Source organism: Pseudoliparis swirei, chromosome 10, assembly GCF_029220125.1.
Source record: "Pseudoliparis swirei isolate HS2019 ecotype Mariana Trench chromosome 10, NWPU_hadal_v1, whole genome shotgun sequence".
Lineage (NCBI taxonomy): Eukaryota > Metazoa > Chordata > Actinopteri > Perciformes > Liparidae > Pseudoliparis > Pseudoliparis swirei.
The window spans coordinates 1,339,222-1,364,221 of record NC_079397.1 but is presented as its reverse complement, the minus strand read 5'-3'; the positions used below and the strand labels follow the sequence as shown (position 1 = coordinate 1,364,221).

The window sequence follows — 25,000 nt, the reverse complement described above, 5'->3', positions numbered from 1 at the left end:
ACCGGGTCTCACAGACACAGACCGGTCTTCACAGACTGGTCTCACAGACCAGGTCTCACAGACCGGGTCCTCACAGACCGGGTCTTCACAGACCGGGTCCTCACAGACACAGATCGGGTCTTCACAGACCGGGTCCTCACAGACCGGGTCCTCACAGACACAGACCGGGTCTTCACAGACCGGGTCTTCACAGACCGGGTCCTCACAGACCGGGTCCTCACAGACCGGGTCTTCACAGACCGGGTCCTCACAGACACAGATCGGGTCTTCACAGACCGGGTCCTCACAGACCGGGTCCTCACAGACACAGACCGGGTCTTCACAGACCGGGTCCTCACAGACACAGATCGGGTCTTCACAGACCGGGTCTTCACAGACCGGGTCCTCACAGACCGGGTCTTCACAGACCGGGTCCTTACAGACCGGGTCCTCACAGACCGGGTCCTCACAGACCGGGTCTTCACAGACCGGGTCCTCACAGACCGGGTCTTCACAGACCGGGTCCTCACAGACCGGGTCCTTACAGACCGGGTCCTCACAGACCGGGTAAGATGGCCGCTCCGTCATTACGGAGACGCTCACATTCGACCTCCGATGTTTATTAAATATAAACAATAATAATAATTAATAACACAAAACAATAATAAATAAACATTTTAGTCACGCTATGCGTATGAAAACATCATAATGTGAGGACATTAATGAAATAATGTTCTCCAAAAGTACTCCCGCTGCCTCTGGGCCTCGACGCCACACTGAGAAGCTCCCATGATGCATCAGGGCGGCTCTTACGCTGAGAGAGGCGCTGTTCCTGCAGAGCACGGCCCGGTGCAGCGCGGTGATCCCGTCTCGGGTCCTGAAGTCCAGGTGGGCTCCTCCGCTGCGGAGCACCTTGATCAGGTCCCCGCTGCCCTCCAGCTGGACCGCCAGCGTCAGGGGACACTCTGAGACCCAGACCCGACCCAGAGTTAGTGAACCAGCGCTTCTTCTGGGAGGCGGAGCTTCAATCACAGCTGATTCACATCGTTTAAAGTTTTCTAAACCACATTCAAATCATCCAATAGTACATCAAATATAAATAAACAATTCAAAACAATTCAATAATGTTTTGTCGATTTAGAAGAAAATTCTGAACGTCACGAAAGTCAAATTATTTTTTTGTAGCAACATTTAGTCTTGTGTTTAAACCACTCACCCACAACAACATGGCCATTAGCTTTGAGCGCCAGCTAACTAGCTCGCTAAGCAGCTAACTAGCATGCATCATTTAAATGTGTAATTAAAAACACGATCAAAAGAGGATTTGTACATTATTTCTTGTGTGACTAAATCAAGCTAACAGCAGTTTACAGACGTAGCACCGATGCTAACGGCTCAATGTACCACACACTCTCATTCCTCCTGATGCTAAGCTAACACCACGTTTGAGGTGTGTAGAACCTGAGTGTTCCCTTGTCGTCTGTGTGATGTTTGAGTGTTCTGTGTGTCGAGGTTCTCACCCCCGGTGTCGGCGTCGTGGAAGTTGGGGTCCAGGCCCTTTTCCAACCATTTGGAAACCTTCTCCACATTCTTCTGGTGAACATGTTCCATAAAACGCTTCAGGTTTGCCTGAAAAGAAAGATTTGAACTATTATTACACCCTCAACTGACGTGTGTGTGTGTGTGTGTGTGTGACCGTGTGTGTGTTGTGTGACAGTGTGTATGTGTGTGTGTACCTTGGTATGCAGCTTTGCCAGCTGCTTATCGTCCACGTAGCTTTGCGTGTAAATTCTCCGTTTGTAACGGAACTGTAGAATTTTAAAAATGAAAGCTTTAGTACCAACTCAAAAGATGTTTATACACATAAAGGAGCGTACAAACACAGTCTAGTGACCACCAGGGGGCGACTCCTCTGGTTGTATAGAAGTCTATGCTTTATGTGCTAAAGCTGCATTCTCTCTCCTGACCACCAGGGGGCGACTCCTCTGGTCCCCAACCTGAAGGCTTCAAAACATCCACAAACCAACCAGTGATCAACGTCGTCACCATGACGACTAATAGGTGAGTTGTTTCATCAGCGTCTAGATGTGGATTATTTGGGTAGAAGTGACACTAACATTAACTTTAAGACACTTGAGTCGAACACGTCTTTTGTGTGCAGAGAAAAAGTCTTAAAAATACGTTCAGTAACAAAAGTGAAGGTTTAGCGTGCGAGTCATTGTGAGCGTATCAAAGTGACACGTCCTCCTCCTCTGAGCGCCATTGTTCTCCAACGGCTGTTAAAAACACGAGTGACGAGACGGCGGCGTGCATCACACGTGTTATTAATGTCTCCGATACTCGCTGAGCGCCGTGCAGACGGGCGGAACCCACGTATTCGTCTCTGGTGTCGACTTGTCACTCACTTTGTAGCCCCGCCCCTAAAGCATCCCCGCTGCGTGGTCTGTTTGAGATGTACCGCCATTTACTAACTGAGCAGCCAGCTGTAACTTGAGTTAAGTGCCTTGCTCAAGGACACATCGACCGACTGAGAGACGGACCTGCTGACCACTGACCCACAGACAACCAGAGGAGTCGCCCCCTGGTGGTCAGGAGAGAGAATGCAGCTTTAACACATGAAGCATAGACTTCTATACAACCAGAGGAGTCGCCCCCTGGTGGTCAGGAGAGAGAATGCAGCTTTAACACATGAAGCATAGACTTCTATACAATCAGAGGAGTCGCCCCCTGGTGGTCAGGAGAGAGAATGCAGCTTTAACACATGAAGCATAGACTTCTATACAACCAGAGGAGTCGCCCCCTGGTGGTCAGGAGAGAGAATGCAGCTTTAACACATGAAGCATAGACTTCTATACAACCAGAGGAGTCGCCCCCTGGTGGTCAGGAGAGAGAATGCAGCTTTAATACATGAAGCATAGACTTCTATACAACCAGAGGATTCGCCCCCTGGTGGTCAGGAGAGAGAATGCAGCTTTAACACATGAAGCATAGACTTCTATACAACCAGAGGCGTCGCCCCCTGGTGGTCAGGAGAGAGAATGCAGCTTTAACACATGAAGCAAAAACTTCTATACAACCAGAGGAGTCGCCCCCTGGTGGTCAGGAGAGAGAATGCAGCTTTAACACATGAAGCATAGACTTCTACACAACCAGAGGAGTCGCCCCCTGGTGGTTAGGAGAGAGAATGCAGCTTTAACACATGAAGCATAGACTTCTATACAACCAGAGGTCGTCTCCAGGCTTCTATTTAGGCTTCAAGTCTATTCTTTGTCTAAGTCAGTGTAGTCTCTACCGGCTGAGCGACGTTAGCTGTTTTTAGTGTTTAGTGTTTTTAAAGTTCCCAGTCGGCTCCAGGGGGCCAGATGTCTCCAGAGAAGAAGAACCAACAGAACCAACAGAACCAACAGCACCAACAGAATCAACAGCACCAAGAGAACCAACAGAACCAACAGAATCAACAGCGCCAACAGAACCAACAGCACCAACAGAACCAAGAGAACCAACAGCACCAACAGAACCAACAGCACCAACAGAATCAACAGCGCCAACAGAACCAACAGCACCAACAGAACCAAGATAACCAAAAGCACCAACAGAACCAACAGCACCAACAGAACCAACAGAACCAACGGAGCTGCTGCGTACCTCCAGGTATGGGATCGGTGTGATGGGGGGAAGAGGATACTCATTCAGCAGACGCTCCTCGTCCAGAAACTTTCCGGCGCGGCCGTTGAACGCCGGCTGGAAGAGACCATAGTTCAAAACATCCGACAGAGACTGAGTCAACGTCACCAGAACCCTCTGCTTACTGGTCCACACCGGGAGCTCTGAGTCCAACCGCAAACACTTCTGAGGAGGAGACACACACATACTTACAGGTCGGTCGTGCAGATGCATTCATTGAGCGGATACTATTACAAATATAATTACAAATATAATTAAATTACTAAATTTTAAAAACCTTTTAAAAACTTTTTTTTTTAAATTACAAACAAAATTTCAAAAAAATTACTAAAAGAATTACAAAAGAAATACTAAAAAAAATACTATAATACAAACGTAATTAAAAAATCAAAAAAATGTGTTTTTTAAAATTATGAATTAAATAGAAATAAACTGATTATTCTGTGTGGATACTGTGTGTGTACATATATATATATACATGCATATATATAGATACATATACATACATACACATATATATGTATGTGTGTATGTATATAGATACATATATATACATACATATATATACATACATATATATATATGTATATATATATATGTATGTATGTGTATGTGTGTGTTTTACCGTCTGCTGCAGGTCTGGGATGCCAATGCGGACGACAATACTGTTTCCAGGGGGCGTGTCATCCGCGTCGTCGTCCCTGGCAACAGCAGAGCCTGTCGGGTTGCCGTTAGTAACCGCCTGTTGCCGTGGGCGATCATGTTTAGTGTCAGCAGCCGGACTCAGAGGCATGTGGCTGAAACACACACACACACACAGCTGTGAGTACAGTCAAATAATAACTGAAGACTTTATTTTGTTCCACCATCAAACATTTCTAATTAGCCTCCGCTGCTTGTTAGCATCGAGCTAACGAGCTAAACAAACCATTCTTACGTTAGCCGGCGTCGTTAACTTGTTCGGCTAACAAGTCTCTCAATACCACAACACACCAGCAGGTGGAAGCAGCTTCACCATGTTATGGTGAATGGAGTCTCACAGCAAGATGTTATTAACATAACGTTGATCATCAGCGAGTAACACACGGACTACGAGACTCCGCCCACTCCTCCTCCCCACCGCCATCTGCCTGATGGATCGTGGAGGTCTCCATCGTGGAATATGCCTACTATGAACTATTCATACACTCTGTCATATTCATTGAATGTATTTTAACTCTAAATCTGTCCTTCTGGTCACATGACATCTATTGTTCTATCCATCCTGGAGAGGGATCCTCCTCTGTTGCTCTCCTCCAGGTTTCTTCCCTTGTTTTCCCCCTGAAGGGTTATTTGGGAGTTTTTCCTGGTCCGATGTGAGGTTTTGGGGCAGGGATGTCTATGTGTACAGATTGTAAAGCACTCCGAGACAAATTTGTAATTTGTGAAATTGAGCTATACAAATAAACTGAATTGAATTGAACTACAGGTGTAACGACTGTTATTGATCCCTGATCAGTTCTGACCCCCTCACAGTCTGACCATCACAAAGTAACCAGTACAACATGTGATCATGTGATAAGTACAACATGTGATCATGTGATCATGTGACCAGTAGAACATGTGACCAGTACAACATGTGATCATGTGACCAGTACAACATGTGATCGTGTGACCAGTAGATCATGTGATCATGTGATCATGTAACCAGTACAACATGTGATCATGTGATAAGTAGGGTTGGGTACCGGAAACCGGTGCAAATGTGGCACCGGTTCCAATACAACCGGTATTACCCGGACCGAAACGCAACGCACATTTCGGTGCTTCTTTCCGGTGCCTGAGCAAATTGAAAAAAACTATTGTAGTGAACTTCTCAGGTGACTCCGCCCTGTCAGCAGGTCGAGCCTCTCATATGTAACTCTGAGAGGAGGCGTGGCCTGTGTGACTGTGAGCCCGTGTGGAGCACACCAGCGTCAGGCTGGGCGCGACGGGGAGACGTCACCGGTCCCCCTGAACACGGGGAGACCGATGATGACGAGCAGCCGGAACTCAGATTAGTACCGTATCGTTGATTACAAGTCTTGCATTCATAAAAGTACCCCAAGAAATAATAAATTAGCCATTATAACCATGTTTAAGCTAGCTCGTAGCTAGCGCTAGCTACGAGCTACGAGCGTGACAGTCTGCTAGCAGATGTGTTGATGTCCAGCGGTCCCGGCTGTATACCCGGTGTTACCGGGAATATAATGACGGAGGAATAAAGACCGTGGGGCGTCACTTTGTTTCAGGGTAACTCTCGCTGTCAGAAGCAAAGCTTTATTTGTCACGTGTCATCTTCAGTCCCTCTGATTGGTTGTTCTCTGCCCATCAAAACAGTGACAGGTTTAACCCTATAAAGTCTGCACATGACAATACATATCACATCATATAATGGAGAACATGTGTTGTGTATGCTAACAGTCTGATATCCGTTGTTTGTCAGTGCTCCATGATAACGGCTTCTACAGGAAATATGGCCAAAGAGGTTTTTAATGTCCTCATTGTGCGTTTAACCCTTGTGTTGCCTTCGGGTCATTTTGACCCGATTCAATATTTAACCCTCCTGTCGCCTTCGGGTCAATTTGACCCGATTCAATGTTTAATGTCGGTGTTCTTTCGGGAGTCAACAAACAAACATAAAGTACCTCACACTTAAACTTGGAAAACAATATTAATTCTAATAATTTTCTGGAGATTTTAATAGCTGGGGTCATATTGACCTCAAGGGTAAAATATGTTAGTAAATATAAAGGAAACAGGAGGGTTAAACATTGAATCGGGTCATATTGACCCGAAGGCGACAGGAGGTTAAACATTGAATCGGGTCAAATTGACTCGAAGGCAACACAAGGGTTAAAAAAAAAAGTATCGGTTCAGGCACCGTTTAGGCACCGGTATCGTTTTAAAAGTACCGGTTTAGCACCGGTATCGGAAAAAACCCAAACGATACCCATCCCTAGTGATAAGTACAACATGTGATCATGTAATCATGTAACCAGTACAACATGTGATCATGTGATAAGTACAACATGTGACCAGTACAACATGTGATCATGTGACCAGTAGAACATGTGATCATGTGACCAGTACAACATGTGACCAGTACAACATGTGATCATGTGACCAGTAGATCATGTGATCATGTGACTAGTAGATCATGTGATCAGTACAACATGTGATCATGTGACCAGTACAACATGTGATCATGTGACCAGTAGAACATGTGATCATGTGACTAGTAGATCATGTGATCATGTGACCAGTAGAACATGTGATCATGTGACTAGTAGAACATGTGATCATGTGACCAGTACAACATATGATCATGTGACTAGTAGAACATGTGATCATGTGACTAGTAGAACATGTGATCATGTGACCAGTAGAACATGTGATCATGTGACCAGTACAACATGTGATCATGTGAACATGTGATCATGTGACCAGTACAACATGTGATCATGTGACCAGTAGATCATGTGATCATGTGACTAGTAGATCATGTGATCATGTGACTATTAGAACATGTGATCATGTGACCAGTACAACATGTGATCATGTGACCAGTAGATCATGTGATCATGTGACTAGTAGATCATGTGATCATGTGACCAGTACAACATGTGATCATGTGACTAGTAGAACATGTGATCATGTGACTAGTAGATCATGTGACTAGTAGATCATGTGATCATGTGACCAGTACAACATGTGATCATGTGACCAGTAGATCATGTGATCATGTGACTAGTAGATCATGTGATCATGTGACTATTAGAACATGTGATCATGTGACCAGTACAACATGTGATCATGTGACCAGTAGATCATGTGATCATGTGACTAGTAGATCATGTGATCATGTGACCAGTACAACATGTGATCATGTGACCAGTAGATCATGTGACTAGTAGATCATGTGACTAGTAGAACATGTGATCATGTGACCAGTACAACATGTGATCATGTGACCAGTAGATCATGTGACTAGTAGATCATGTGATCATGTGACCAGTAAAACATGTGATCATGTGACCAGTAGAACATGTGATCATGTGACCAGTAAAACATGTGATCATGTGACCAGTAGAACATGTGATCATGTGACCAGTAAAACATGTGATCATGTGACCAGTACAACATGTGATCATGTGACCAGTAGATCATGTGACCAGTAGATAATGTGATCATGTGACCAGTACAACATGTGATCATGTGACCAGTACAACATGTGATCATGTGACCAGTAGATCATGTGATCATGTGACTAGTAGAACATGTGATCATGTGACCAGTAGAACATGTGATCATGTGACCAGTACAACATGTGACCAGTACAACATGTGATCATGTGACCAGTACAACATGTGATCATGTGACCAGTACAACATGTGATCATGTGACCAGTAGATCATGTGATCATGTGACTAGTAGAACATGTGATCATGTGACCAGTAGAACATGTGATCATGTGACCAGTACAACATGTGATCATGTGACCAGTACAACATGTGATCATGTGACCAGTACAACATGTGATCATGTGACCAGTAGATCATGTGATCATGTGACTAGTAGAACATGTGATCATGTGACCAGTACAACATGTGACCAGTACAACATGTGATCATGTGACCAGTACAACATGTGATCATGTGACCAGTACAACATGTGATCATGTGACCAGTAGATCATGTGATCATGTGATGTTTGATGGTTTTCTGACTTCAGAGCGGTTGAAATGATTTTTGGGACGATGTAAAAAATAAATAAAAACAAAGATCATCTAAACGTTCCTTTTATTTTGTGTCTTTGTTTAACTTTATTATAACTTGATGATGTAACAGCAGCTCCAGGTGGACCTGCAGGTACCTCTGAGCACCGAGGCTCCGCCGCCCACCTCACTGCACACCTGTTACATCACCATGACGACGCTCTCACAGGATCAACCGGGATGATGATGGGGATGATGATGATGATGATGGGGATGATGATGAGATGATGAAGATGATGATGATGATGGGGATGATGATGAAGATGATGATGATGATGATGGGGATGATGATGAAGATGATGTTGAAGGTGAATATGATGATGATGACTGCAGGATGTTACATCACTTCCTGTTTTTCACCTTGAGCTACATGAAGAGAAAAGAGTCAAAGTCTCCGGTAGAGAGCTGTCAATCACCTTGTAGCCCCGCCCTAAAGCATACACTGCTTTATTAACCAGAGGAGTCGCCCCCTGGTGGTCAGTAGGGAGAATGCAGCTTCAACACATGAAGCATAGACTTCTATACAACCAGAGGGGTCGCCCCCTGGTGGTCAGTAGGGAGAATGCAGCTTCAACACATGAAGCATAGACTTCTATACAACCAGAGGGGTCGCCCCCTGGTGGTCAGTAGGGAGAATGCAGCTTCAACACATGAAGCATAGACTTCTATACAACCAGAGGAGTCACTCCCTGGTGGTCAGTAGGGAGAATGCAGCTTCAACACATGAAGCATAGACTTCTATACAACCAGAGGAGTCTCCCCCTGGTGGTCAGTAGGGAGAATGCAGCTTCAACACATGAAGCATAGACTTCTATACAACCAGAGGCATCACTCCCTGGTGGTCAGTAGGGAGAATGCAGCTTCAACATGTGAAGCATAGACTTCTATACAACCATAGGAGTCACTCCCTGGTGGTTAGTAGGGAGAATGCAGCTTCAACACATGAAGCATAGACTTCTATACAACCAGAGGAGTCGCTCCCTGGTGGTCAGGAGGGAGAATGCAGCTTCAACACATGAAGCATAGACTTCTATACAACCAGAGGAGTCGCCCCCTGGTGGTCAGTAGGGAGAATGCAGCTTCAACACATGAAGCATAGACTTCTATACAACCAGAGGAGTCACTCCCTGGTGGTCAGTAGAGAGAATGCAGCTTCAACACGTGAAGCAGAGACTTCTATACAACCAGAGGAGTCGCTCCCTGGTGGTCAGTAGGGAGAATGCAGCTTCAACACGTGAAGCATAGACTTCTATACAACCAGAAGAGTCGCTCCCTGGTGGTCAGTAGGGAGAATGCAGCTTCAACACGTGAAGCATAGACTTCTATACAACCAGAGGAGTCGCTCCCTGGTGGTCAGTAGGGAGAATGCAGCTTCAACACGTGAAGCATAGACTTCTATACAACCAGAGGAGTCGCTCCCTGGTGGTCAGTAGGGAGAATGCAGCTTCAACACATGAAGCATAGACTTCTATACAACCAGAGGAGTCGCTCCCTGGTGGTCAGCAGGGAGAATGCAGCTTCAACACGTGAAGCATAGACTTCTATACAACCAGAGGTTAACGTCTGTTTATTTTACATTTTGGTTTGAAGTCAACGAATAAGTTCATTGATTAAAACTCGTCTGAAGATTTTACAAAGACGGCAATTCTCTTTTCAAGGCTTTAGAAACAGGAAGTGTTCAACATCTACTCGTGGGTAAATATTTATCAGTCGATCAGTTTACAGGATATGAAACACATTAATTACTTCCTTCTTTACAGGGTTTGTATAAAGATAATAAAATAGTTAATAATATGAGTAAATAATGAGGATGTTGCTTTCCACACAATTATTATAATTTCCTTTTCAAAGAAGGATTTTGTGAGAATGTTGTCTTCTAATCAACATTATTAATAATTAGTATTTAATTATCTCTGGATGAAGAGGAGGAGGAGGAGGACGAGTTGTGAGTTGTCATAGAAACTGGAATAGCAGGGAATCCTGTGCTAACTGTCACTGTGTGTGTGTGTGTGTGTGTGTGTGTATCTGTGTGTGTGCTTCAAAATAAGACCCCTGATCTACATCCTCACTGTTGCTATGGCAACGCAGCTGAACCGTTTTCGCAGGTCCTGTTTAAAACCCTCTCTCTCTCTCTCTCTCTCTCTCTCTCTCTCTCTCTCTCTCTCTCTCTCTCTCTCTCTCTCTCTCTCTCTCGGAGTAAAATTTAATTTGATGTCATGAAAACAAAGCTGCATATCTCAAAGGTGTTAAATCTAATTAAAAGGGGACTGAGAGAATGAATTACCCACAATGCAACAGGGAGATCGGAACGGACGCTGCCATTCAAATCACTGTAGCAGTTGGAGCGCCGGCCATTTTTATATGTAGCGTTAGCGCTGAGTCCGTTGTAGCCGGCTAACGTCAAAACCAACGTCAACAAGCCGAGCAACGTCAACAAGCCGAGCAATGTCAACAAGCCGAGCAACGTCAACAAGACGAGCAACGTCAACAAGCTGAGCAACGTCAACAAGCCGAGCAACGTCAACAAGCCGAGCAACGTCAACAAGCCGAGCAATGTCAATAAGACGAGCAACGTCAACAAGCTGAGCAATGTCAACAAGCCGAGCAACGTCAACAAGCTGAGCAATGTCAACAAGCCGAGCAACGTCAACAAGCTGAGCAATGTCAACAAGCCGAGCAATGTCAATAAGACGAGCAACGTCAACAAGCTGAGCAATGTCAACAAGCTGAGCAATGTCAATAAGATGAGCAACGTCAACAAGCTGAGCAATGTCAACAAGCCAAGCAATGTCAATAAGTCGAGCAACGTCAACAAGCTGAGCAATGTCAACAAGCCGAGCAACGTCAACATGCTGAGCAATGTCAATAAGCCGAGCAATGTCAACAAGCTGAGCAACGTCAACAAGCTGAGCAACGTCAACAAGCTGAGCAATGTCAATAAGACGAGCAACGTCAACAAGCTGAGCAATGTCAATAAGACGAGCAACATCAACAAGCTGACAATGTCAATAAGACGAGCAACGTCAACAAGCTGAGCAACGTCAACAAGCTGAGCAATGTCAACAAGCCGAGCAATGTCAATAAGCCGAGCAACGTCAACAAGCTGAGTAACGTCAACAAGCTGAGCAATGTCAACAAGACACCGCACCTAACTTTCCCGCCGCTTCAAGAGCAAGCTAACGTTAGACTAATCAGATAACATTATACTACTTAGCTAACGTTAGCCTACTTAGCTAACGTTAGACTAATCAGCTAACGTTAGACTAATCAGATAACATTATACTACTTAGCTAACGTTAGCCTACTTAGCTAACGTTAGACTAATCAGCTAACGTTAGACTAATCAGCTAACATTATACTACTTAGCTAACGTTAGCCTACTTAGCTAACGTTAGACTAATCAGCTAACGTTAGACTAATCAGATAACATTATACTACTTAGCTAACGTTAGCCTACTTAGCTAACGTTAGACTAATCAGCTAACATTATACTACTTAGCTAACGTTAGCCTACTTAGCTAACGTTAGACTAATCAGCTAACGTTAGCCTACTTATCTACCGAGCCTAATGTTTTTCTTTTGTACCAAGCGATAAAAGCACATTTTAAGTAGGTTAATAGAATAGAATATACACTTTTATTAATCCCCAAGGGGAAATTAGTTCTCAGCATTTAACCCATCCTTAGTTATTAAGGAGCAGTGGGCTGCAGTGATGCGCCCGGGAAGCAACTAGGGGTTCAGTGCCTTGCTCAAGGACACTTCGACTTGCAGCTAATGGGGAGAGCGGGGATCGAACCCACAACCCTGCGGTTGCAGGACGGCCCTCTTACCCCACTGAGCTAAAGCCGCCCCAAAAAGGAGTCAAAATAGCAGCTTGCTCACATGAATCACTTCCTGTTTCGTACTTCCTGCTTCCTACTTCCTGCTTCCTTGCGACAGTAAAAACTTGGCAATTGCGGCGAGACATTTAGCGCATTGAAATGTGAGACGCCCAGATTTCAAAGACACGTCCGTTCCTTTCCACCGACGCTCGGCGCTGCATTCAGGGTCACGGCGAGCTGCAGGGTATCCCAGCTGGGTGGTCGATCGCGTCAACACCTCCGAGACGCTTCATTTCTCTTCAATATCGATTGTTGTTCATTTTAAATAATTGATTAAATGTTCAGGGAGCAAAGCGGCTAAAATATTTCAGAAGAAACTGAATAAACCCGACGAGCATCAAACACGCGGCTTCCTCTCCTCAGGCATCCAGGAGCTACTGAAAGGAAACCACATGACGCCACTCTCAGCCCTGATTGGCCCTCGGGGGATTCGCTTCTGCACAAAGTGAATAACAAAATATTTCAAAAACATCAACGACTACACACGAGAAATAAAACGAATAAAACACGAAATATGAGCGTCTTTGAACGCATCACCGGGGAGACGGAGAAGGACGCCGGGTAATACAAATATATAATACTAATAATAAAACAGACAAAGGGAGAGAAAATAATAATAATATATAATAAATTAAATAATAAATAATAATAAATAATAATAAATAATAAATAATGAATAATAAATAATAAATAATGAATAATGAATAATAAATAATAGGCATGAACGTCCAGATTACTTTGTCCACTTCCTGTTTCTGCTCTCTCTCTGGTTGGTTTGACCACTTCAGATCCACCAATCAGACGCTCTGAATCTTCTTCCTGACATTCAGAGCTCTGAACCCTCAGGGCCCATTCCCCTTCCTTCCTTTCTTCCTTCCTTCCCTTATTGTGACTCTTTTTCCTCTCTTTAATATCTCTGATATTTAATCGGGTCCCAAACGAGACAGAAAGCTAATTCAAAGATCCTTATTGACAAATAACTTCGTAATTATAAATATTATTGATGTATTAACGTGGAGTTCATTTTAAATACTTCTTTTATATTTGATGAATATTGTTTTATTTGGAGGTCACATTTTGCTGGTGTGGAGACGCGTCATCAATCCCAGAATGCAAAGCGCCGCAGAGGACACAGAACACACATGTGAGTGTCTAATGAAATAACATTCCTTTGAAAGAACATACTATTATAATATAATACTTTTAAAAACGTGTTAACTTGTTAAGTCCCGAAGTCGATGGTTGAAGTCTACATTTCCTAAAGTCATTGAACGTGTCATGTGACTCACCTATCGTCAGCAGTCCCATCAAACTCTTCCAACAGCCTCTACTGGGTTCCTCTGGTCTCTTCTGGGTTCTTCTGGGTTCTTCTGGGTTCTTCTGGTCTCTTCTGGGTTCTTCTGGGTTCTTCTGGTCTCTTCTGGGTTCTTCTGGTCTCTTCTGGGTTCTTCTGGGTTCTTCTGGTCTCTTCTGGTCTCTTCTGGGTTCTTCTGGTCTCTTCTGGGTTCTTCTGGGTTCTTCTGGGTTCTTCTGGTCTCTTCTGGGTTCTTCTGGTCTCTTCTGGGTTCTTCTGGTCTCTTCTGGTCTCTTCTGGGTTCTTCTGGTCTCTTCTGGGTTCTTCTGGGTTCCTCTGGGTTCTTCTGGGTTCTTCTGGTCTCTTCTGGGTTCTTCTGAGTTCTTCTGGTCTCTTCTGGGTTCTTCTGGGTTCTTCTGGCTTCTTCTGGTCTCTTCTGGGTTCTTCTGGTCTCTTCTGGTCTCTTCTGGGTTCTTCTGGTCTCTTCTGGTCTCTTCTGGGTTCTTCTGGTCTCTTCTGGGTTCTTCTGGTCTCTTCTGGGTTCTTCTGGTCTCTTCTGGGTTCTTCTGGTCTCTTCTGGTCTCTTCTGGGTTCTTCTGGTCTCTTCTGGGTTCTTCTGGTCTCTTCTGGTCTCTTCTGGTCTCTTCTGGTCTCTTCTGGTTCTTCTGGTTCTTCTGGTCTTCTGGGTTCTTCTGGTCTCTTCTGGTCTCTTCTGGTCTCTTCTGGGTTCTTCTGGTCTCTTCTGGTCTCTTCTGGTCTCTTCTGGGTTCTTCTGGGTTCTTCTGGTCTCTTCTGGTCTCTTCTGGTCTCTTCTGGTCTCTTCTGGGTTCTTCTGGTCTCTTCTGGGTTCTTCTGGGTTCTTCTGGTCTCTTCTGGTCTCTTCTGGTCTCTTCTGGGTTCTTCTGGTCTCTTCTGGTCTCTTCTGGGTTCTTCTGGTCTCTTCTGGTCTCTTCTGGGTTCTTCTGGTCTCTTCTGGGTTCTTCTGGGTTCTTCTGGTCTCTTCTGGTCTCTTCTGTGTTCTTCTGGTCTCTTCTGGGTTCTTCTGGGTTCTTCTGGTCTCTTCTGGGTTCTTCTGGGTTCTTCTGGGTTCTTCTGGTCTCTTCTGGTCTCTTCTGGTCTCTTCTGGGTTCTTCTGGTCTCTTCTGGGTTCTTCTGGTCTCTTCTGGGTTCTTCTGGGTTCTTCTGGGTTCTTCTGGGTTCTTCTGGTCTCTTCTGGGTTCTTCTGGTCTCTTCTGGGTTCTTCTGGTCTCTTCTGGTCTCTTCTGGGTTCTTCTGGTCTCTTCTGGGTTCTTCTGGGTTCTTCTGGTCTCTTCTGGTCTCTTCTGGGTTCTTCTGGTCTCTTCTGGGTTCTTCTGGTCTCTTCTGGGTTCTTCTGGGTTCTTCTGGTCTCTTCTGGTCCGCCCTACAGAGTCTGGATGGCTGCTGGTTTCAGTCCTGGCTTTCCCTGGTTCTCCTGGTTCTGCTGGTTCTGGTCCAGGTCTCTGCTGGGCTCTGATTGGCTGTAATCCTGGGTCCTGGACGTCGTTGCTCAGCAGACGGAGCAGCAGAGCAGTGAAGTGAAGTGGTCCTGCAGAGGGAGAGGTCTCCGGGCTTCAGACGGGACTCTGGGAGCCGCCCTGCCCATCCTGTCGAGGGGGGGTGGGGGGGGGGGGTCAGGATGTGAAGGAGAGGGGGGGGGGGGGGTCAGTCTGCCTTCAGTTTAAAGCTGAACTGGGTCAGACACAGAGAAGCTTCAGGAGCCATTTCAGGTTCAGTTACGCAACACCAAGCCACCGTATCCATAGCAACAGAGAGCGACGCCCCCTCACAACGGCTATTATGTAAAGTTACAGATATCCATCCATCTTCATGTTTCGGATCTATCTATATATAAAGAGACTCCTCTGGTTGTATAGAAGGCCATGCTTCATGTGTTAAAGCTGCATTCTCTCTCCTGACCACCAGGGGGCGACTCCTCTGGTTGTATAGAAGTCTATGCTTCATGTGTTAAAGCTGCATTCTCTCCTGACCACCAGGGGGCGACTCCTCTGGTTGTATAGAAGTCTATGCTTCATGTGTTAAAGCTGCATTCTCTCTCCTGACCACCAGGGGGCGACTCCTCTGGTTGTATAGAAGTCTCTGCTTCATGTGAGTCAAACAGACCATAAAGCTGGTCATGCTTTAGGGGCGGGGCTAAAAGGTGATTGACAGGTCACTTCCTGTTCATGTTGGACAAGAAAACAAGAACAAATAAAAAAAACTTGACAAAGGATTAGAAGTCACTTCCTGTGACTCACACTTCCTGTTTCCCCATCTGGGTTGCCAAGGAAACGGATGTTTGGCAGGAAGAAGCCGACAAGCTGGACAACACTGATAACACACACACACACACACACATACACACCCACACACACACAGATGTATATAAAGACGTTAAATGGAGCCATAATGTACAATATGTACTTTTACAATTACTTTGAATGTAAATATTGATCCTGAACTCGTTTTAATGACTTTACTGTCGATTCACTCCTTATAAGGTCATTCATTATATATTTGTTCATATATATATTTATGGATCCTGAGGAGGATCTGGAGCTGTGGTCCACGAGGAGCGGCTCATTGTGAGGTGTGAACAGGATGTGTGTGTGTGTGTGAGAGAGTGTGTGTGTGTGTCCTAAAATGGAGCTCCCTTGTCCATTACCATGGTAACCAATAGCAGGAGCAGATAAGACACATTGTATTTTCATCTCACACTCACACACACACACTTACACACACACACACACACACACTTACACACACACACCTACACACACACACACACACACACTTCCTCTCGTGAAGTTTCTCACATCCCTTGGAACCTCTAATCGGGGAGGCTCTGTTCCCGGTGAGGAGCTGGAGCCCTGTGAGCGCCGCCTAGTGGCGGACACGGGCAACACGGTTTGTTTTAAACATGTATATAATATTTTATTATCAATATTTTTGTATATTATGTATATATTATTCTTATTATTCTATTTATTCTACTTTTCACACTAAAACATCTGTATTCACGACATGTTTTTACGATGTTTTTTGTGGTTGTTTTTTCGGCGATGCCGCGCTTTACCCAGCTGCCAATCAAATGGAGCAGGAGGCGGGGCCTAGCTCTGACTTCCTGTTTGGAGGAACACATTGATCAGTGGTCTATCAATATGACTATAGACGATGCCTGGGTCGAGAGGTCAGAGGTCAGAGGACCTTTAGCTCCTCCTCTCAGCGAGGCGACTGAAGGAAACTCACTTGAAACGATGAAGACGAGAGAAGCTGCGTCGGGAGAACCTTCGACCCCGAAACCACGACGATAAAGAGTCAGAGCTGCAGAGGAAGAGGAGGAGGAGGAAGAGGAGGAGAAGGAGGGAGATGATGAAGAAGATCCACTTCCTGTTTGTAACATTTGAGAAAATATCTTTTCAGACAGACGGTCTGAGAATACATCCTACACACTCTGAAGAGATTACATAACACACACACACACACACGGACACACACACACACACTCACACACATACACACTCACACACACACACTCACACACACACACACACACAGACACTCACACACACACACACACACACACACACACACACACACACAGACACACTCAAACGGACACATAGAGACACTCACACACACACTCACACTCACTCACACACACACACACACACACACACACACACACACACACACACACACACACACACACACACACACACACACACACACACACACATACACACACACATACACACACACACACACACACACACACACACTCACACATACACACACACACACACAGACACACTCAAACGGACACATAGAGACACACACACACACACACACTCAAACGGACACATAGAGACACACACAGACACACTCACACACACACTCACTCACACTCATAAATACACACACACTCACACACATATGAATACACACTCACACTCACACACACTCACACACACAAATACACACTCACACACACACTCACACACTCACACACACACTCACACACAAATACACACTCACACATACACACTCACACACACACTCACACATACACACTCACACACTCACACACACACAAATACACACTCACACATACACACTCACACACACACACACTCACACTCACACACACACAAATACACACTCACAGATACACACTCACACACACATACACTCACACACACACTCACACACACAGACACATTCACACACACAAATACACACTCACACATACACAAATACACACTCACACATACACACTCACACACTTACACACTCACACACACAGACACACTCACACACATACACACACACACCGAATGTGATGCTGGAAACAGGAAATAAAAAGACATCCCTCAGAGAGATGGAGAGAGGAAAGGAGAGAGAGACGGAGGGGGGAGGGGGGACAGGTAAAGGAAGCAGAGGAAGGAAAGGAAGGAAGGAACGAAAAAGGAGACAAAGGAGAATGTCGATAAAAGATGGGGGGAGGAGGAAGGAAGGATAACAGAAAGGAAGGAACAGATGAAAGGAAAGGAGGGGAAACAGGAAGAGAGGAAGTAATAAAATGAGGTGCATAAGCAAAGAAGGAAAGGACTTAAGGGGGTAGCAACAGGAGAGAGAGGAAAGGAAGCAAATCAAGAGTGGAGGAATGAGTAAGGATGGGGGAATTAAGGAAAGGATGGAAGGAGGCAAGGTGATGAAGTCAAGAGATGAAGAGAAGTTTAGAAGAGAGGATGAAGAAGAACAGATGCAATGAAAAGAGGGAGGAAAGGAAATAAAGAAGAGGGAATAGAAAAGGAAAGGAAATAAGGAAAAGTTGCATGAAAGCAAATAAGGGAAGAGGAAAAGAGATGAAGGAAAGGATAGAAGGAATTAATGAGGAAGGAGAGTAAGCCAGGAAGAGAGGGAAGGAATGGGGAGAAGGTAAGGAAAGGAAGGGAGCAGGAAAGGTAATGAGGGAAGGAGATAAAGAAAGGGTGGAAGAAATTAATGGAGGTAGAGATGTGGATGAAACACAAAGAGGAAGGGAAGAGGAAAGGGAAGAAGGGAAGGAAGCCAACGAGGGAAGAGAGAACGAGATGAAGGAAAAGAAAGAAGGAATGCTGATAGGGGAGAGAGGAAAGGAAAGGAAGGGAGGAGGCAAGGTAATGAGACAAGGAAAGGAGGCGATGAAAAGATGACGAGAGGTAAAGAAAAAGGTGAAGTTTAAAGAATCATTTGTCACGACTTTAAAGTTACAGAGTGGCAGCGCACACACACACACACACACTTACACACACACACTCACACACACACTCACTCACACACACACCCACACAAACACACACACACACACTCACTCACACAGAAGCACACACACACACTCACACTCACACACACACACTCACACACACACACACACACACACAGAAGCACACACACACACTCACACTCACACACACACACACTCACAGACACACTCACACACACTCACTCACACAGACACACACACACAGGGCTGCAGAGAGAGGGACTCACCCAGAAGATCAGCGACTCGTTCTCCATCATGATAAACTGAAAAGAAGATTGATGGAGAGAGGAAGAGGAAGAGAGGGAGCGGAAGAGGAAGAGAGGAAGAGGAGAGAGGTGATGGAGGATGGAAAAAAGGAAGAGAAGAAGAAGAAGAAGAAGAGGAAGAGGAGGTGTATCTGGAGGCGAATAGAAAGAAAAAGAATAAAAAGAAGAAGACGATTAAAAAGAAGAGGAAGAAGAGGAGAGAGAGAGGGAGGCAGGATGAGTGGAAGGCTGGTCGGTTCAGCCCACACACTGCCAGCATGACACACACACACCCTGCATATGAGTGTGTGTGTGTGTGTGAGCGTGCACATGCGAGTGCACACGTCGTCTCCCACTCTAATGCGTGGGTTAAAAAACACACCTCTCTCTCCCCCCCCCCTCTCCCTCTCTCTCTCTCCCTCTCCTTCTCCCTCTCAGAAAGAGAGAGGGAAAGGGTGTGTGTGTGGGGGGGGGGGGGGGGGGGGTAAGCAGCGTGGGTGTGGTGGAGCAGCCCTGTCGCCACGGCAACGATGAAATAGCAAAGAAAAATCATCATCATCATCACTAGACGAAGATGAAATATATATATATATAAATATACACATATATATATATATACATATATGTATTTATATAAATATTTAGTTTCATGATATGTAGTTCTCTCTTCTATGAGGGGATCGACCAATCGGAGCGCCACGTGGCCGCCGGTGTCACATGACCCCCCCCCCCCCTCCTCTTCCTCCTCCTCTTCGCACAAGGAGATGAAGAGGGTGTTTTCCTCAGAGGAAGCTGAGAACCATGAGAGCTGCAGTCTAGTACACACAGTACACAACAGTACACACACAGTATACACAGTACACACACCGGTCCTAGTCCCTCCCCTCTGTCCCGAGCTGCTTGTGGACTAAATGTTAAAGACTGAATACAAAGGGATTAAAAAAAAAAAAAATTGTAAGAAAAGAAATCCTGGGCTTTTATTTTGAAAGTCATTTTTTCTGCGCAGTGTCGCCGAAAGAGAAGCGAACCCTCGCGTTGCTTTACCGGCGAGAGTTTACACGCCGGAAGCGCCAGAGAGGAGGCGTGGCTTATCGCCATGGAAACAGTACATTACCGCTGTCCACCACGGAACAAATAAACACCATTTCTGCTTTGTAGGTCTCTAGGTTCATAATATTAATATTATATATTAATTATTGACTTTGTATGTAAAAACACATCCCCTCCGTTATGAATTCCTACATTTAAAAAATATATTTCGCAACTATATTCTGGATGTTTATTTATATTGACACTTTCCTGTTGCAGCGTCTGATATAAATAAAGTTTTAAGATACAAACTGACTGAAATGAGCCGTTTGTCTCTGCTGCAGAGCTACACCGCCACCTGCTGGACGGAAGGAGCAGTACGCTCCGAAACACTGATCTCTGACCAGAGTAAACAAGTTATCGTTGTCTACTTTTGTTTATCTATAATTATTATTACAGGAATAAAATCTGATTTAAGAAAAAGAATGATTAAAACCGATCCCAATTTTCCAGCACACTTTTTATTGCTTTTTTTTATTTCACATACAGGACTGTCTCAGAAAATTAGAATATTGTGATAAAGTTCTTTATTTTCTGTAATGCAATTAAAAAAACAAAAATGTCATGCATTCTGGATTCATTACAAATCAACTGAAATATTGCAAGCCTTTTATTCTTTTAATATTGCTGATTATGGCTTACAGCTTAAGAAAACTCAAATATCCTATTTCTAAATATTAGAATATCATGAAAAAGTATACTAGTAGGGTATTAAACAAATCACTTGAATCGTCTAATTAACTCGAAACACCTGGAAACACATTTTTAAATGTTTGATTTTGTTTTGCTGTTATAAATCTTTTTTTTTACTTGGTCTGAGGAAATATTCAAATTTTATGAGATAGGATTTTAGAGTTTTCTTAAGCTGTAAGCCATAATCAGCAATATTAAAAGAATAAAAGGCTTGCAATATTTCAGTTGATTTGTAATGAATCCAGAATGCATGACATTTTTGTTTTTTTAATTGCATTACAGAAAATAAACAACTTTATCACAATATTCTAATTTTCTGAGACAGTCCTGTACATTTTGTATTTTAATTGTCTTTTTTTAGAATTAATAAACGTATTATTCGAGCTGAAAATCAGCATTTTGGGGATTTATGTTTTAATTTCTCTAATAAATAACTATTGCTTTTTTTTAATTATTCCACATTAATTTAGTATTTTAATTTAAAATAAAATAAATAATTTAATGATGACAATAAATATCCAAATGTTTACAACATTTTCAGTTTGAGTTCCTTTATTTAGAAAAGACAGAATCACATTAATAATCAAAAGAAAATAAACACAGTAACAATCTAAGTATTCGTATTCTGTACTTTACTGGTTCAGTGTTTCTCCGTGAGGTGCGTTTGTTTGCGTGTGGGCGTGCCCCTCCAGCAGCAGGTCCACGTAGGCTCCCGTCACCAGAGACTCCTCAGTGACGCTCAGCGCCTCCATCAGCTGCTCCGCCACCTGAGACCCGGAGGAGGAGACGTGTACTAATACCTGTGTAATCGTGTACTTTTAGAAGTACTCGTGAAACAGGAGAAGTTTAACCCACCCGCTGTCCGTCATCAAGGGTCTGATCCGGACGCATCACCACCTAAACAACAACAACAAACATTTGACTTCATCTAATTAGAGGCGTAATATAACGTTTATTTCTTTAAAAACTAGACAGACACAATAAGATGATGAGATTATTTTATAATAATTATTTAATCATATTTGAATATTATTTATTTTTCAAAATATTACAATTAGAATTATGATACAAAATAGTTTTTTATAAGTAATAATTATGAGAGGACATTAAAACGTTAAGATGTCAAAATAAATGTTGTGTGCTTCCCTAAAAGAATAGATTTAAGCTTAATAGATATTCAATATTGTAATAATAAACCTTCAAAAAACACTGAATTAAGGATTTATATATTTGTTGATTGATTGTTTAGTCTGGAAAATGTTAGAATTTTTTTTTCTTCGATCAATCGTCTAAAAACTAAGAATATTAAATGTATTATAATAATATTAAATGTATTATAATAATAAATGTATAATAATAATAATAATAAATGTATGAGGCGGAAACAAAAAATATTAATTTAGGTTTTTAATAATATGTATTGCTTCATGAAGGACTGAAACAATTACCACATATCAATTGTGAGTGTGTGTGTGTGTACCTCCAGCTCCATGTAGTCTCCAAGTCCCTCCACTGTGTCCAGGTGAACTCTGGTCCGACCAATCAGAAACAAGCGCCGCTCCTTCCGCACCTCACCTTTCACCCCGAGGGCGTCCGACAGCACGGTCTACACACACACACACACACACGTTAACAGGCGGCAGTGTGTGTGTGTGTGTGGAACACACTCGTGTGGTTGCCGTTGTTACCCGGAGACTCTGGGGGTCGCTGGTCGGACTGATGGAGTAACGGGACAGTTTGGGTCCGTCGGTGTTGGGACGCTCGTAGAAGATCAGCTGACCCGACTCGTTCTGACCAACAAACAAACAAACAAACACACAGTCAGTTTTACTGAACAGGACTTTAAATGTTTCATAAATCTATGATTCATTTTATGGTTAAATATATTTTATTACTGATTTTTTCAATGTTCTGTTTATTTTTTTAATCTTATGTCATTTTTATAATGTTATTCATTTTATTTTCATTTTTGAACGATTTTTTTACGATAATTTTATTTTGTATTTCTATTTCTAGTGAACATGTTTTATACCTATATATTACTTTTTAATCATAAGTTTTATATTAATTTTAATGTTTTTTATTATTTGGTTTTAATTAATTAATTAATGTTTGTAATAAATGCACCGTATAAATAAAGTTTGTTTTCTCATGTTATTATTATTCCAAGTCAGAATTTGTACTAGTACCATGAAGTCTTGTGTATTTGTACCATGAAGTCTCGTGTAATTGTACCATGAAGTCTCGTGTACTTGTACCATGAAGTCTCATGTACTTGTACCATGAAGTCTCGTGTACTTGTACCATGAAGTCTCGTGTACTTGTACCATGAAGTCTTGTGTACTAGTACCATGAAGTCTTGTGTACTTGTACCATGAAGCCTCGTGTACTTGTACCATGAAGTCTTGTGTACTAGTACCATGAAGTCTTGTGTACTAGTACCATGAAGTCTCGTGTACTTGTACCATGATGTCTCGTGTCCTTGTACCATGAAGTCTCGTGTACTTGTACCATGATGTTTCATGTACTTGTACCATGAAGTCTTGTGTACTTGTACCATTAAGTCTTGTGTACTAGTACCATGAAGTCTTGTGTACTTGTGCCATGAAGTCTTGTGTACTTGTACCATGAAGTCTTGTGTACTAGTACCATGAAGTCTTGTGTACTTGTACCATGAAGTCTCTCAGCTTCAGTCGTCCTCGGCTGCAGTTGAAGAACGTGTCGTGCTGTCTGATGATCGAGCCCTCTGATTGGCTGAGCTCGGCGGCCTTCTTGGCGAACAGTGCCATGTCGCTCACTTTGGCTTTGATCTCCACGTTGGACGGCATGTTTCTACTGAGCATGTGCAGAACAGGTGCTTATACAAACTGATCGATAATCAATGAGTGAATCTGCTTTGGAAAAAACAAATTAATTAATTAATTAAAAAGGTCACATGAAAATGTACGTAGCCAAATAAATGCTTTTTATATATTTATTATATTTTATATTAGTAATATCTCTTTTCTACATGTGACGTGACACTTAAAATAAACAAATTTAAAAAGTATAAAAAATTACAAAAAAATCAATTGTATTTATTTATTCACACTTTAACACACAAACATAACAAAATAAATATCAGAGTGCAGGATAACAACCTCAATGTTAAAATCTCACATTATTATTGAGATCACAACAGGCACGTGCACAGACATTTTGGGGGGCAGGTGCTCAAACCAAAAAAAAGGGCACCCAATGCCAAAAAAAAATTCTGAAAGAGTTGAAGCATTAGCATCAATACACTGATGGAGCTGTCCTCGACCTGCGGGCGGGGGGGGGCTCGTGAGCGTCGCGGAGCATGTCGGGGCGAAATTCTCACAATAACTCAAATAAATGCCCCGTCGGATATTAAAACACATTTAGGGGGACTTGATAACAGAAAGAGTAACTTTTATTCTTAAATATTGATGAATGAAAAAAGTGGGCTCCAGCAAAAAGGGCCCTTTACTCATCCAGGGCAAAAGGGCTGGTGCTTGAGCACCACGAGGGCTCTATCTGTGCACGTGCCTGGATCACAACCACATACATAACGCACAATGATCGCGTTGTATCGATGGCACGGAAGACCCGCCTCTCGATTCACCCGATTGAACGATGTTGAAACTAAACCCGCCAATCACGTCAAATAGAAGTTTTTCTTGGGACCTGAGATAACAGTGACGCTGGGCCCTAAATGGCGTGATAAACATGGCGGGCGGTTCACTAGCAACGTAAAGAGAGCTCACAATAACACAAACTAACCACGGGAGAAGTAAAGTGTGTTGGTTTACCTGTTGCCGCTGCTGCTGCTTCTCCGCTTGCCAACGCTTGATTTAACCGCGAAACACTCCGTCAGGGGGCGGAGCCTCAGCGCCGATCTGAGAGCGGCTAACTTAATACTAAGGGAGCCGGAAGAAAGAAACCAAACTGACCTCAGACCAGCGCGCGAGACTGACTTTTACAAGCTAGTCCTTTCTCATGGATGGCCCGCTT

General features: G+C 43.5%; 1 protein-coding gene across 7 annotated transcripts in view; it reads right to left on the bottom strand.

Annotated features, from left to right (window-relative positions):
- LOC130200364 (SH3 and multiple ankyrin repeat domains protein 3-like) overlaps positions 1–13,789 on the bottom strand; it is a 35,399-nt gene extending 21,610 nt beyond the window's left edge. For 2 of the 7 annotated variants that reach the window (XM_056424581.1, XM_056424582.1), the window contains exons 1-6: positions 13,629–13,788; positions 4,289–4,460; positions 3,625–3,828; positions 1,716–1,787; positions 1,500–1,608; positions 793–944 (exon numbers count right to left, since the gene is read on the bottom strand). In XM_056424581.1, the coding sequence (XP_056280556.1) occupies positions 793–944; positions 1,500–1,608; positions 1,716–1,787; positions 3,625–3,828; positions 4,289–4,456 (705 nt within the window). In that variant the 5' untranslated portion in view covers positions 4,457–4,460; positions 13,629–13,788. Of the gene's footprint in view, positions 1–792; positions 945–1,499; positions 1,609–1,715; positions 1,788–3,624; positions 3,829–4,288; positions 4,461–13,628 lie in introns of all 7 variants that reach the window. The other 5 variants (XM_056424583.1, XM_056424587.1, XM_056424584.1 and 2 more) reach the window with 4 other exon arrangements.
- Between the last annotated feature and the right edge of the window lie 11,211 nt (positions 13,790–25,000).